The 15,345-nt window shown below is 44.7% G+C and overlaps 1 protein-coding gene across 13 annotated transcripts in view; it reads right to left on the minus strand.

Moving 5' to 3' along the window:
• Positions 1-15,345, minus strand: part of LRRCC1 (leucine rich repeat and coiled-coil centrosomal protein 1) — a 29,334-nt gene that overhangs the window by 4,119 nt on the left and 9,870 nt on the right. For 8 of the 13 annotated variants that reach the window (XR_006741604.1, XM_036437359.2, XM_036437368.2 and 5 more), the window contains 12 exons: positions 13,795-13,991; positions 13,417-13,561; positions 12,409-12,557; positions 11,683-11,887; positions 10,899-11,038; positions 8,394-8,595; positions 7,511-7,696; positions 6,566-6,776; positions 5,591-5,754; positions 2,605-2,813; positions 2,375-2,512; positions 337-472 (listed from right to left, as the gene is read on the minus strand). Coding sequence is in view for 12 of the 13 variants with exons in the window: in XM_036437359.2 (XP_036293252.1) it covers positions 337-472; positions 2,375-2,512; positions 2,605-2,813; positions 5,591-5,754; positions 6,566-6,776; positions 7,511-7,696; positions 8,394-8,595; positions 10,899-11,038; positions 11,683-11,887; positions 12,409-12,557; positions 13,417-13,561; positions 13,795-13,991 (2,082 nt within the window). In the remaining variant the exon portion in view is untranslated. The remainder of the gene's footprint in view (positions 1-336; positions 473-2,374; positions 2,513-2,604; positions 2,814-5,590; positions 5,755-6,565; positions 6,777-7,510; positions 7,697-8,393; positions 8,596-10,898; positions 11,039-11,682; positions 11,888-12,408; positions 12,558-13,416; positions 13,562-13,794; positions 13,992-15,345) is intronic. The other 5 variants (XM_036437362.2, XM_036437367.2, XM_036437358.2 and 2 more) reach the window with 3 other exon arrangements.

Raw genomic sequence — 15,345 nt, forward strand, 5'->3', positions numbered from 1 at the left:
GGACTTTCCCAAGGTAATGATGACTTGTGTTTAATTTACTCACTCCTCACCCTGCTCGCATGCAAGAAGGGGCTTCGCTATGAGACTGGTTAGGGAGATGGTGACTTTCACTCAGAGATCACAGAGCTGGTCCATCCCAGATCACTCATAACCTCGGTTTCACTCAATTATATTCTACAACCTGCCAACATTATGGCCTGCCTTCATGATAGTTTTGGCAACATTCTTTTAATCTATTTGGTCATTAAATCATGCTGCCTTTTCTCTTTATCAGTCTCAATTTATTTAGCTGTAACAATTCAATAATGATAATCAAGTGCAATTTACTGATAATACCTTTAAATTTGCAGAATCAATATATTTTTGCTTTTCATTTTCCAGTTGTATTATTTCAGCGTGGTGAGCTTCTACAATTGCCTCCACTTGTTTTTTAAAGGCATCATCCATACAATGGAGCTTTTCCACAGCATCCCTGAAACAAGACAAGACCCGCACCGCGGTGTGTATGGAAGTTGGTGATTTTCTTCAGAGAAGGCAGCTCTCACATTCACATTCCATTGGACACATAGTAGCAAAGGGCCCTCCATCTCCGGAATCCAGCTACCAGCAGCTCGCCGCCAGCAGAATCAGCCAGCTGCACAGGGCAGGGACCCTCATGCCCATTTGTGAGTCTTGCCTCTGAGTGCCTGCTCTGGTCTCCAGCCCTGCGTCTGTGGGAGGGGACTGGAAGCGCCTTCCCAGGGGATGTGCAGTATGACAATGATCTGAAGCACATACTACAGGCAGGTTTACGTTTATACATTGAGGGTGTGGGGTTCCTCAGTCCGGCCTGCGCCCTCTCGCAGTCCAGGGCCCCTCTAGGGATGTCCGCCTGGTTGGGCCTATGCCGGCAGTCAAACATCCCTCTTGCATTCTGGGACTCCTTGCTCCTTGCTGCCTGCCTGCAGCAGAGGCTGCTGAGCTTATCAGCCATGAGCCTGGCTTCTGGCTGAGCAGCACTCCCCCTGTGGGAGCACACTGACCACCAGGGGGCAGCTTCTGCGCTGAGCATCTGCCCCCTGGTGGTCAGTGTGTGTCACATTAACTGGTCATTCAACCATAAGGTCGATTTGCATATTAGGGTTTTATTATATAGGAGGATGGTCTGACTTCCCTGTGCTAATGCTTAACAGATAATATAATACCCTAGGTCCGTGGTCGGCAAACACTAGCTCATGAGTCAAATGAGGCTCTTGGCCCCTTGGCTCTTCCACAAAATACCACGGCCTGGGCAAGACTATTTGAAGAAGTGGTATTAGAAGAAGTTTAAGTTTAAAAAATTTGGCTCTCAAAAGAAATTTCCATCGTTGTACTGTTGATATTTGGCTCTGTTGACTAATGAGTTTGCCGACCACTGCCCTAGGTTAATAAACACATTAGTATTCACAGAAGTTTAGTACTAAAAGTTACTTAGAGGCCGAACACCACTTCTTTTATATTAAACTAATGGCCCAGTGCATGAAATTCGTGCACAGGTAGGGTCCCTAGTGGCTGTCTGCTGCCACTGCCCCCTGGTGGTCAGCACATGTCTAACTCCCGGCCAGTTGAACTCCTGCCCGTGGGGACAATTTGCATATTAGCCCTTTTATTATATAGATATGAGTGACTTTGTTTAAAAAGTCCACAATGAACACTTTTCTGCTATTGGTTCTGAGCCCTGAGCTAAGGCCCCTGGACAGCCGTGAAAGCGCAGCGCAACAGGGCTATCAGCGATGCTGCTGTCAGTCAAATCTTTCTCCAGAGATAACTCCACCTTCAATCTTAGGAGAAAAAACACCATTATGGGAGTCTGCGCATAATGTCTATCCATCTCTATCTGATGGCACTGAACTGCACTACATAGCTTCAAGGCTGTCAGCTTTATAAACTGCTGTAACAGGCCTAGTGACAGTTTACAGTAAAACCTGCATTTCCTGTAGAGCACTTACCAAATCCACACAAGTGGCCCCAAGAACAGCTTCCTCCCCCTTTGAAATGAGCTCTGGCTTCTCTGGCCCAGAGTCCCAGACAACTTACTCCTCTGAGGGCCATCTGCAACAGCCAAGCACACTGGCTGCATTCGGAAGACAGCAGGAAACAGTAAGCGCAGCAATAAGCCCAATATGGGGACAGTAATTACATGTCAGGTGCTCACTTCCGCACACACACAGACTTAAAGCTCACAACTATTCAGGAGAGAACTCAGGCCTTCCCTCTATAGAGGGAATAATGGAATGGAAGTCAAATATTTGGCAAATAACTTCATCCAATATGTTTTTAGCTTCCCTTCATCCTTCCTCCCATCTGGCCCTTCCTGGTTCCCGGAGGGCCTGGTGCCTGAGGGCTTCATGCTTACTTTTGTCGCTCAACACTTTGATCTCTTTCCGCTTTCAGCTTCCTTTCCTTGTTCTCAAATTTCTCCTTCACTTCCTTTACTTGTTTTTCCAGATTACAGAGGAGCTCCCCTTTGTCATGCCACTTCTGATTAAGGGTACTGACAGGAGAAGAGGGAATGTGAGGGACAGAATTGGTCAGACAAGTTATTAAGCCACAGTTTACTTCTCAGCAGGAAACACCAAAGAATACCTGTAAGCTTTTCTAATTTCTTCAAGTTCTAATTCCTTTACTTGCAACTGCTGTTTTAGTTTTGCTTTTCTTTCATTGTGTCTTTCTAGTTTCTCAATTATGTCATCCAGTTGCGAACATTTTTCGTCAAGTTGTTCTTGAGTACATTTCTGTATTTCACAGATGTTTTCTTGTAATATTTTGATCTGTTCCTCTCTCTCCTGTAAACACTTCAAGAAAATAATAAGTACTTTATTAATCCTAGACTAGACTAGATGTGTCATTTCCTAATTAAATAGGAGGGTCTGACCCCTATTTAGGTATGGTTCTAAATTATTTTAAAAACTACAAAAATGAACTCAAAGTTCAATGAATGTTTTAGAAAATATATATAGACATTGTTTAGGGGCTATTAAGAGGGGAGATTTCTGTCCTACTCAGACTTTTTATTTCAGAAAGTTAGTGATTACTAACCACACAGAGAGTAGAAGGGAAGGAGAAAGCAGCACAATGGGAATTCAATAACATCATTTTGCATTTGAATAAATGTTTTCAGGGCATAAAGAAAAAAAAGTAAGTGCCTGACAGGGATATAGCTCACTGGGTTAAACCATTTCTACTGCGAACATTTAAATAATGTCTGATTTCATTACTGAAATGTCATGTGCAAAGAGACCTCACATCCCCAGACCGAGGTGGACTTTCCTGTGTCTTGTGCTGAGTTAGCACCAGGAGGGCCAGCCCGTCAGGCAGGTGCAGGGTGCCATGTCTGTAGGTCCCACAGGCCTCTGCGCTCCAGCACTGGGCTGCGGATGCGAGTGTGGAAGGTCTTATTTTTGTCCCGATTCTCCCTACCCACTTGCCTCTCATTCCTCTTGGGACGAAGATGGAGGCAAACAAATGCTGGACAAGCCTAACTGAGGGGAATTCTCAGGGTCACACAGAACAAGGTGCAGCCCCTCAGGGGTGACAGAGCTAAGGACTCTAAGCAAAGGCCACAGGTAGTCTTGGCTTACGTCCACATAAGCATGAACTGTTTATTTTCTCCACGCCTCCCTGAAGTACTCAGGCGTGGGCAGTCTTGACATACATTATCAAGAACCCACAAAAGCCATGAAAGATTCTTATGAAATAACCCTCTTAACAGTCAGAATAGCACTGCAGCACCAGGGTCTCATGATCCAGGTATACTGAAAAGTACCAAAATAACACAAGGAATCAGCATTTTAAAGGATTTCAAATTTCCATAGTCAGAAGCTAATTAGAGAATCTACTCAGGTGAAAACATCAAACTCTCAAATTTGCATTTTAAGTCATCAGTGAGGTTGACTTTACTGCTGAAGCTCTGCCCAGCTCCCTCTGTATGTCCTCGGGTTGAGGAGGCACCAGTCTGATTATGTGGTTAAGACAAACACAAATACCAAATATCCACTGGAAGCTTGGGTCTTCTCTAGCTTTCTTGGCATCTCCAGAGCTGTCCAGGAATTTGGTCTCGCCCAGTTCAAAAGCAATGTGACCAAGTCAATGAAGGGTTTTGAATACATCTTGGCCAAGCTGCAAGGTGAGACCCCTTCCAAAGCCCTTGTTGAGACAGCCAAGGAAGCCAAGAAGAAGGCAAAGGAGATGGCACTGGCAGCCACAGAGAAGGCCAAGGACCTTGCCAGCAAGGCAGCCACCAAGAAGCAGCAGCAGCAGTTGGTGTAGCCAGCCCAGACCCTGTGTGGCAGCGCACCACCCCACCTGCTGCACTCCCTCTGTCCTCCTCCTGTATTTTATTGTTAAAAGTCAACTTCCAGCCGGATCTACTCTCTGGGTAGTGGGCTGGAGGTGGTACCTATTTGGCATCTACAATGCATCCGACATGCTATCCATGTCTGAGCCAGGCCTGCTTCTTCCTGCATTGGACAGGTGAGGGGAGATTTGCCCAGTGTCATAGACAGCATGCAGGCAAAGTGGTCATAAACACTAGGCAAGGTGGTCATAAGCATAAGCTCCACGAGGGCTTTTTGTTCTCTGCTGTGTCCCAAGCATCTGGAACAATATCTAGCTCATAAAAGACACTCAATAAATATTTGTTGAATTAAAAAAAAAAAAAAAAAAAAAAAAAAACTAAGGAAAAAACTGAAATATTAAGTGGTTATAAATTCTCAAAAGATTGAGTTCCTAACTTTATGGGTGATAATCCCGTTTAGAAATTTCTTTAAAAAAACCTTTTCATCCAGCTTGTGTGGCTCAGTGGGTGAGTGTCAACTCATGAACTAGGAGGTCCTGGTTCAATTCCTGGGCAGGGCACATGCCCAGGCTGTGGGCTCGATCCCCAGTAGGGGGTGTGCAGAGGCAGCCAATCAATGATTCCCTCTCATCATTGATGCTTCTATCTATCTCTCCCTTCCTCTTTGAATTCAATAAAAATACATTTAAAAAATAAAAACTCCCTTTTCAGTTAGTTATTTTTATACTTTAAGAAGAAAATTGTGGAATTTAAGTTTGCTTTAGTGCTCAAGACAATCTTCAAAAAATTTCTCTGGAAAATGTCCACACAGAGAAGCTTCTCTCAGGTGGGCCTGAGGAAGAGGGTGGGCACAACGGGCACACAGTGGCACGCACCCTGTGATCTAGTCACACACCTTCACCTCCAGGAAAGCAGGTGTGTCGTAAGTGTGAGAAGTGAGAACAATATTAAGAGATATTTTAAACATATAAAATGTTCATTTTCTTGTGGTTCCTAACCCTTCATCAACACTGTTTCTAGTTATTTCAAAGGGCAATAAGAACATTCTTCTTAAAAATTTGAAGTAAATGTAATTTCAAGTCAATACATGAATGCCAAATATCACTTTTAAAAGCAAAGGAGGAAATACTGCAAAAGGAAAAACATGATAACCTGTCTTAAATTCCACAACAGTTGGGACTCACACAGCCAAAATGTTTATTGGATACTCCACTCCGATCCACAGATTCTCTAACCTGCATATACTGTCTTCCCAAAACAAAACGCCAAACTTACAGCTTTTAATTTCCCGATGGTCTCGGTTTGGTCCTCTATGATTTTGCACTTAATCTTCAGCGTGTCACTGTCTTGCTCATTCGTCTTCCGCAGAGACTCATTCTCTTTACATAAACTTTCGATCTGCGCCTCCAGTTTCCCGCGATCCTGGGCCAGACAAGATCCTGGGAAGCAAACACCACCGGAGGCAAACTTTAGGAGATTGGAGGATTTGTCTTTTATGAACACTGAATTTCACAATGTACAATATAACATGAGTACAAGGAGAGCTGGCTAAAGAAATGAGAGCTGTAACAGCACACAGTATGAAGAGGAAAGGGCCAGAAACAAAAGGCATCTCAGCTCGTGCTGTCTGAAACCTTCACCACAATCGGAGAACAGGTGACAGGCGGTCCCATCTAACTGGTCAGGATATGGCACACTAACAGCCAGATCATGTGCCGCGCGACACGATACCCCATGAATGACAGGTGAGCACGCTCCATTAGAGCCAGCACCCACGGAGCAAATGTGTACTCTACAGCCACCTCCGCTAGGCAGATTTCAATTGGAATGGACTGAGGTCGGTTAACCTAAGCAGACGATGGTTTTCATCTATGCACCGCTAGCATTTCTCCGTGTGTAACAAGATAACTGTTAGCAACATTTAGAAGAAAACTGGCTGTAGGAAATCATGTAAAATTACTGTATGAGAAAGAAATGTTTTCAACAATTCAATTCAGCGGCACCATGAGAAGGGCAGGCCTGGTGAGGAAAGTAACCCAGTTACACCAGCAGGAGGAAAGCCAACCTGGACTCAGAGGGCAACTGGTATAGTAAGCCACTTCCTGTTTCCAGGAGGTGGGGGAGGGGCCTGACCCAGGAGTTGGGGGAGGGGCCTGACCCTGGGTCATGGGGCAGGGAAGCCCTTCCCATATGCAGATTTGCTTCTTCAGAAAAATGGGTTCGTTTCCCTCTGAAATGTGAGAATTTTACCCTGTTGTGCCAGCTCGTGGCCCCACACTTTTCTCTCTGTCCTGAGACCGTAAATCAGTGACTCCTTGGCCGCGAGCTCAGCAATCAGCTGGACTTTCTCGTGCTTGAGCAGCTCGAGCTGGATGCTCTTCTGCTTGTCATCTTCGATCAGGAGTTCAAGGGTGCTGATCTGATTCTGTATACTCCCCAGGCATGGGAAAACGCAATGCAACTATTATACATCAATGCTCCCAGTCCTACTTTTTTGCATTTTATAGTAAGAAACATGTTAGTTAAGCAAAAACCAAGTAAATGTTCCTCAATTTTACATCAGAAGAAGATTTAGTCTTATTAACTAAAGATAAATGTAGGTCAGAAGTAAAATATAAGAGGCCACTCCTTCAAACACTCTGAATTTTATTCTAACACCCTAAGAGCAACTACACCTGTAATACCCAGTTTTCCAGCATTTATATCAGAAGCCTCGAGCAGTGGTTGCCAACCTTTCGGACCTCATGGATCACCAGTTGGCGACCGCTGCATTTACAGAAATGAAGTTCTCTTGGCAAACACCCCTAACGTTTAAAATGGCAACAGCAGAAACTAATTTAGATTATGTGTGGGTTTGTCTAAAAAACCACTGCTACAAAGTTAGTACAGCAACCCACACGCTGCTTCCCAAACCAAACAATTTGAGCATCACAGTCACAACTCCTTCTCTCACTGTGAAACTGTGTTCTAGCCACTTAGTAGTTTCCTATTAACGCCCTCATTATACTTAAACACTCTCTTAGGTATGCAGTTCACTCTGGGAGATCAGTTAATCTCTGTTCTATTACTTTTCATATATGTCAAGCACATATTAGTATCATTAAAAGTTCAACATTGTGCACTTCCTAAAATCACTGCAAGCACTTGGGAAAATGACATAAAAACAGAAAGGAGAATACAGGGTTACAGACCTACCTGCAAGTTTGTTGCTGTTTCGTGTTTCATTTTGGAGACTTCGGCAAGCTTTGACTTTTGCTCCTTCACCATGCAGGCCAGATCTTTAATTAAAGAGGAAGACTCGTTTTCTTTCCGTTGAGCCCAAACAAGAGCATGCTTGCTCTTCGCTAACTCAGTTGCAACACTTTCAAAACCATCTTTAACCTATATTTCAAAATTGCATTATAAATAGCAGTTCTCCAAATATTTAGAAAAATATTTGTTTCTGGCAACAACTTATTTCTTTCACATTTATTTATATATATATATAGTTTTTATTGATTTCAAAAAGGGAGAGGGAAAAAGAGATAGACACATCAATGATGAGAATCATTGATCAGCTATCTCCTGCATATCCCCTATTGGGGATCGAGCCTGGAACCTGAGCATGTGCCCTTGATAGGAATCGAACCCTGGATCCTTCAGTTCGCAGGTAGACACTCTATCTACTGAGCCAAACAGGCTAGGGCACTTCTTTCATTTAGAATCTCAGAGATTTAGCAAAATGATGTAATCACAGCACTCAGTGCTGCTGTGTTCCACACAGAGCATGGCTGCACTCAACACGTGGCAGAGGTGGAGGCCGGGGTCCGGCTGCAATCTCGGCCCTACAGCCACAGGGAGAACCCAGGTGTCCTCAAGCTCTGCACCGGACCACCCCCTCTGACTGGGCTTTGGCAACAGCATGGAGAGCTTGGAGAGTGCTTATCTCAGGGCAGACGCTTCACCTCTAGGAATTCAGTGATCTGCTTAAGGCAATAGAGCCCACATGTCCACAGAGCTAACTCTAAAGTGGAGTCCTCTTATCACCCCATAATTGGCTGGATCTGTTTTCAATAGGAACCTAAATGCCAATTCTTACATCTTTAAATCTTCTGGCTTCGAGAGTTAAAGCAATACGAAATTCATTCTCTAAATCCAGGTATTGCTGATTTAATGCGTCGATTTTTTCTTGGTATCCTTTGATCTCTTGTTCATGCTTTACCTCTTCTTTTGCCACTTCCTTGGCTATGGCTTCTTGTAATTCAGCTTCACTAAAAAATGCCCTTGTTTCAAGTTCTTTCCTGGAATGAAAAACAAACAAGAATCACAGGATGCTGTTCTCTAGGAAATAAAAACTTTAAAGTTTATTAAATACTAGAGGCCCAAAGCACGAAATTCAGCCCTTGAAGTCCCAGCTGGCCCTTGCAGCCAGTTTTGTCTGGAAGGTCGTTCGATGGTCCTTCTGTTTTGTCTAATTAGCATATCAGCTCTTTATTATATAGGACCAGAGGTCCAGTGCACGAATTCATGCATGGGTGGGGTCCAGCCGGCCTGGCTCCAATCGGGTTGGATTTGGGCTGGGCCTGATGGGAGCTAATGATGAGAGGTTGGCTGGCCAGCCAGCCCCTATCAGGGCTGAATCAGGGCCGGGCCAATTAGGAGGAAGGGCTGCAGGCAATTGGTCAGTAAGCCCTGCCCAACTGGGATTCAGGACCGATTGAAGGTCAGCGGCCAGGGAAGAGGCCATGGGAGGTTGGCCAGCTGGCCCTGCCCCTGACTGGAGTGTGGAGGCTGATCGTGGGCGGAGCTGGCTGGGGAGAGGGGCTGTGGGTTGATTAGGGTGGTGGGGGCCCATTGTGAGGCCAGCCAGGAGGGGCTGGAAGTTGGCCAGCAGTCCCACCCCCTTCTGGGGTGGGGGGGTTAATCAGGGGTGAGGCTGGCTAGGGGAGGGGCCAAGGGAGATTGGCCAGCTGGCCCCACCCCCAATCGGGCTGGTTTGCTGGCTTCAGTGGGTGTCTAAGCACCTGGTCGTTCAGGCCATTATGGCTTTCCCGTCTCTGGTTTTTTATATATATAGATTATTTATTCCCTATCATCTAAGATGAGCTTCCTACCTTCAAACACAGAAACTGTGACAAGACAGACAAGGAATGAGTTTTCATGACTGTGCTCCGTGAATGGGATCAGAGGCATGTCCCTGGTCTAAATTCCCAAGACATTCAGGAGCACTGGACAGTGCTCTCCCTCCCTGTGCCTTGTGCTCTGGCTGAGTCTCTGACATACAACAAACACAGCCTGACTGGTAATAGTGGTTGATTACGGAAAAAATAAACAAACAGTTAAACTGTGAAATTATTCACCAATCTTTTGATATAAGGCCATTTTTTTCCTTTGAGTTCACCACTATTTTTCTTGAAGAAACCAAGCCCATAATACAAAATCCATTATTTCCAGTCTGAGTTTCTTTAAACTAGAACAAGATGTTAAAAAAAGATATGTAAAGGAAACTAAATACCGATTTTTAGATTTTTTGTTTTCCTCCAATCTTTTATAGCTGTCTGCCCACACAGAGGATGCCAATCCCCAAACCAAAGCATCAGTATGTAATTTTTACATGACATCATGGAATTGGCTGGGGCAGCTGGAGATGGGCAGCCGGAAGTGTTCCCATCACTGGGACTCAGAGAAGGGTGGTGCATGAGGCCCATGATTTATAAACCAACTTTTACTGGAACACTTACACGCCCACTGGTTTAAGCCCTGATTGCAGGAAAGGCACTTAGACGTGGCCCGCAAAGCCTGGAACACTTTCTTTCTTTCTTTTTTTATTGATATGTTTCTATTGATTTTTTAAAGAGAGAGGAAGAGAGCAGGATAGATGGAAACACAAGTAAGAAACATCGACTGCCTCCTGCATGCTTACCCCTTCTCCCCCCACCAGGGATGGAGCCGACAATCTGGGCATGCGCCCTGACCAGGAATTGTTCCTGGGTCAACACTTAACCACTGAGCACTCCAGCTGGGAGGGAATCTTTTCTCTCTGGCCCTTGGAAGGAAGTTTGTTAGCACCTGCTCCACAGGAGTAAGAACCAGGAAGTGAGCACGCTGTCACTTGGAGACCCAGTAAAATCTTTTTGCACATGCCAATGACCAACTTCATTTTGGATTAGTGGAAATGCAGACACAGCTGCCAGGTAAGTACCCACACCTCAGTAAGTCTCCTGTGTCTGAGGGGCCCCTACCACATACACAAGCTGCCCCTCCCATGGGCTCTTCAACTAGCCTCCCACTGCACAGTCCTGGCTCCTGTTTGTGGAAGGGAAGGAGAGAAGGCAGGGGAACCAAGCAGCTTCTTTCCTTTGATTGACTGTCCCCACTGCCTGGTACGCTTTTATTCACCTGAGCTTTTTTTTAAAATACATTTTTATTGATTTTAGAAAGGGAGTGATAGGAACATTAATGATGAAAAAGAATCATTGATCGGCCACCAACTATACACACTGGGATCGAGCCTGCAACCCAAGCACGTGCCATGAGAATTGAACTGTGACCTCCTGGTTCATAGGTGGATGCTCAACCACTGAGCCATGCCAGTGGCGTTTACCTGTGCTCTTGCTCCTTCAGTGCAAGGAGATCGTGAAGCTGCTGCACCTGGTCCTTTTCTTGCTGAAGGGAAGTTCGAAGCAAGGTAATTTCTCGGTCGGCAGCTGCCGCTTTGAGCTCCACCTCTTCGATAAGCCTCATCTGGGGAAAACACAATGATAGGACTTAAGACAACAGCCCTCTGCTTCCCTTGCCAGTTCCCCAGGGAAAAGTGCCTTCGAAACAGAACCTCATGCCCAAACTGACTTTCAAAATGTCGTAGGTGATGAATTTGTGGTCACATCAGGGACAGCCCTGGCAGCAGTGACCCTCGCTTTGTTTGCTGCTCACCTCATCCAGATCAGAAAGTGTGAAGGTAAGAGACCTTCACAACAAAAAAGAGAAAGACACACAGAGACAGAGAAGAGACTGGTGCGGCTGTCAGAGAAGGGGGTTGCTAGCCTTGGTGAAATAGACGAAGGGATTAAGAGAAAAATATACAGTTGATGTTTTACAGAACTGAACATTTGAACCTATAGAATTTTATTAATCAATGTCACCCCAATAAATTCATTTAAAAAAACCCTTCAGATGCCCCAAAGAGCCTTACATCCTGGCTCTGGGAATACAAGCCTCACAACCTGCAACACGTCCACCAGGTCGTCCGATAGCTGTGAGTGTAGGAGCCTTCACTCAGCAGCTCCACAGCCAACTCGCACGGCAGGAGATCTGCACACACCAGCACCTCTGAGGCCACTGGACAACAGCTGTTTCCGCAGCGCCAGGGGCCAGGCAGGACAGAGTACCTGTGCCGCCTGCTGCTGCCCTTTCTGCCGCTCCATCTTCTCCAGCGCTCGCTCCAGGGCTCTCAGGTGCCGGATGTGGTCCTCCTGCTGATCTCTTGCTTTAATTAATTCAATACTTAGTTTCTTAATTTCGTTTTGAAGTTTGTGAACCATAACTTCCAGATGCACTTTGGAATTTCTCTCTTTAAAAATAATCTCCTTTAACCTAAAACAGAAATCAGATGCATATATTACTCATTTAAAAAGACAAAATCTGTAGTCAACATCAAAGGTCACAGTGGAGTGGGATATTTGCAGTATGTTTCAAACTCTCACTAGATTAAAAAAAGGCAGAAAATCAGAGTCCACTGGGCCAAACTGGGCTAACACTGGGCCAAAAGGCACAGCATTCTTCCTGGATGAGTGAAACGTCATCGTATGTGAACTTCATTCAGCAGCAAGCTTTGCTGAGCTGTTTCAGGCACTGTGGCGGTGTGGCCTCCCGCCAGCAGGATGGAGGCATGCAGCCTGTGCCTCCAGGAGTTCCTGCTAGTCCTCACTCAGAAGGTGCACTGATCTACTTGAGCCCGCTGGCTGAGCCCAAACAAACAGGCCTGCATTCTCTGTTCTGAACAAGCTGCTGACGCACTGAAGCTTCTGCCACTGCACAGTCTGATCTCACCTCAGCGAGCTGAAATGGAGGTGCTCCCGCTGCGAGTTCATGCTCCAGGCTGGGATGGCCCTTACCTGTCTGTGGTGAGCAGAGCCAGGCTGTGGATGTCTTTCTTTTCGTTTGCATGTTTATGCAGTTCATCAATGTAATCCATGAGCTTCTTTTCAGCTTGTTCCGCTTTCCACCTCTTCTCTCTCTCCTGATCTAGCTGCTCGACAAGTATCTGAAAGAAAATAATAGTGTTGTGTGAACTTGTAAAAGTTACCTTGCCTCAATTTCCTCATTTACAGCATGGAAACAGCAGCAGCTCATTCAGAGGGCTGGGGGGAGAGTTAACCAAACCAACGGGAGTGAAGCGTACAGACCGTGCCAGGCACGTAATGACCACTCAGGAAAAGTTAGCTGCCATCACTGTCATGACAATTACTATTATTTTTATCAACAGTAAAGCTTCTATATGTGAAAATAAGAGGAGAAAACCAATAGCATGATAGGTATAAAACAGTTTAAAAAGCAATTATATTATTAGAAGATCAGTGACATCACAATCAAAACCAGAACTTTGCAAGTAAAATAAGGCCAAATTAATAAAGCTATAAATAAATCAGTACACCAAAAATTCTTAACGTGAGAATGATTCTGGCAAATACTTAAGAATTTTAAAATTCTTAAATGCCTCTTAATCCGGGATCCACAGGCCCCTAAGTGGCTTTTGGGCAAGTCCCTGAAAACCCTGAATTAGCACGCCCGGTGTGTCAGAGGCAGACTTCCGTGCAAAGGCCCGATCTGCTTAGACATGGGGTGCCTGAGAGCCAGAGGTTAGGAGGCACTGCCGGGAATGAGTGTGGACATTTAGACAGGCCTTCTCCACAGGAACTTAACTGGAATCTGATTAAGTAAGTGTGTGGTTGCCCTGCATTCAAAAATTACACAAATAATAACATTACACAACATCTGGAAACCAGGAAGGAAAAATAAACTAATTTCCATCACTCCAATAAAAACATGTGTTATTTTTCTGGGACTCCCTGTATTTCAAACCAAGGTCATTTGCATGCATTTCTCCTAAGTCTTTTCCCTACCCGGTAGGTGTCCTCTGGGCAACTGATGTTCACTTTCATCAGCTCAGTCCTCGGCTCCTCCACCTCTTCCACTTGGCTGCAGTTTGCCAGAGAGGAACACACATACAAGTCTTTAAAGAAAGGCTGCTTCATTTTATGACTGTAACTACAAAGAATGGAACAGAAAATAACCCATAGAATGTGCAGTGTTTACTTTTCACAAGTGAAGGACACTCTATCCCAGAGAAAGGGTGGTTCTGTATAAATGTACACAGAGGCACAGAGCAAGGCTGAGAGCCCTGTGGCTGCCGTTAGAAAAGTAGAGAGCTTTAAGGTGGAAGGAAGAGCAGCAGTAACTTGTGTGGGCCTCATCTGACTTTCCAAATCGGAAACAAGTACCTTATGGAAGAGTTACTATTTTTGTTGTAGTGCTTAATGGTCTGAATTGCTTTAGAATAATATGGGATTTTCGATCTTCGAGGAATTTTTCTATTGCATTCTTTTCTGTTTCCATAATCACTTTCAGAAGTGATATCCATGTCTCTTTTCAGCATCAGGTCTTTCTCGGGAACATTATTCATTAAAGAAGTAGAAGTCTAGAATAAAAAATAAACAAAGCTTGAATCAGTAAAAAAAGACTAAAATTTGAAATCTCCTAAACTACCATGGGCTCTTACAAGATCGAAAGTTTATAAAGACAGAAAGCTTGGAATTAAACACGGGGAATCAGCTTCTGGTGTGGACAAGTAAGCTCCTATGGATGGACACTCTCAAGTAACAATTATAAACTCTAGGAAAAACAAAACAAAACAAAACAACCAACAAAAACTACTTGTAGGCCCTGAGAAATGAACAAATACAGGCTTATTCTAGTCGCTGACCCATGGGAAAATAACTAGACGCGGTGCTTCTGTCTCTGTGGTTTTAACCTGAGGAGAGCTGTGCAGAAGTCCAAAACTCAGGTGAAAATGCCAGGCTTTGGAGTCTATACAATCAGAGGACAGCACAGAGATGACAAGTGTAGGACAACAGTAAGCAGCCCAAGTGACAAAGTTCAAGACAAAAACAGGGACCCTGGAGGCTACTAGTGGCATCGAGTCTCCACAGAGACTCACAATATCCATCACAATATCCAAAGGAACCCAGCAGCACCCACCCGGCAGCAGCAGCCAGCCTCACTGCTCCCAGGAGAACAGACGGGCAATAAAGAGAGACCTGATTGTGCTCAGTGGCCTAAAAAGTATCCTCGTCATGAATAGAGAGAAAAAAGCTCAGCAGAGAATTATTTTTAAAAAGAGGAAAAGTACAATGTTTAAAGTAAAAATTCCCTGGCTGGGCTTCACAGAAGAATGAGGTGACAAAAGAAAGAACAAGTGACCTTGAAGATGGCACAGTGGAAATTATTCAGCATGAAGAATACCGAGGAGTAAACTTAATAAGATGTCAGTCTCAGGAAACTGTGGGACAGCAGCAATGGTCATGTGGACTCTGAATAGAGAGAGAGGAGAGAGAATAAAGAGAGCGGAGGTCAGAAAAAGAGCTGAAGATATAATGCCCACAAGTTTCCATATATTGGATTTAAAATGCTCAGAGAAACAAACCGTCAGCAAGACAGACATGAAGAAACCCATCCTTCAGCACAGTGCAGCTGAAGTGCTGAAAACCAAGAGTAAATATATATATTTTTTTAATTATTGATTTTTTTACAGAGAGGAGGAGAAAGGGATAGAGAGCTAGAAACATCGATAAGAGAGAAACATCGACCAGCTGCCTCTTGCACACCCCCTACCGGGGATGTGCCCGCAATCAATGTACATGCCCTTGACCGGAATCGAACCTGGGACCTTTCAGTCCGCAGACCGACGCTCTACCACTGAACCAAACAGGTTTCGGCCAAAGAGTAAATATTAAGAACGTTGAAGGGGAACAGGCAAATCCAAGTCATAATTG

This window comes from Pipistrellus kuhlii, unplaced genomic scaffold (assembly GCF_014108245.1).
Source record: "Pipistrellus kuhlii isolate mPipKuh1 unplaced genomic scaffold, mPipKuh1.p scaffold_m20_p_14, whole genome shotgun sequence".
Lineage (NCBI taxonomy): Eukaryota > Metazoa > Chordata > Mammalia > Chiroptera > Vespertilionidae > Pipistrellus > Pipistrellus kuhlii.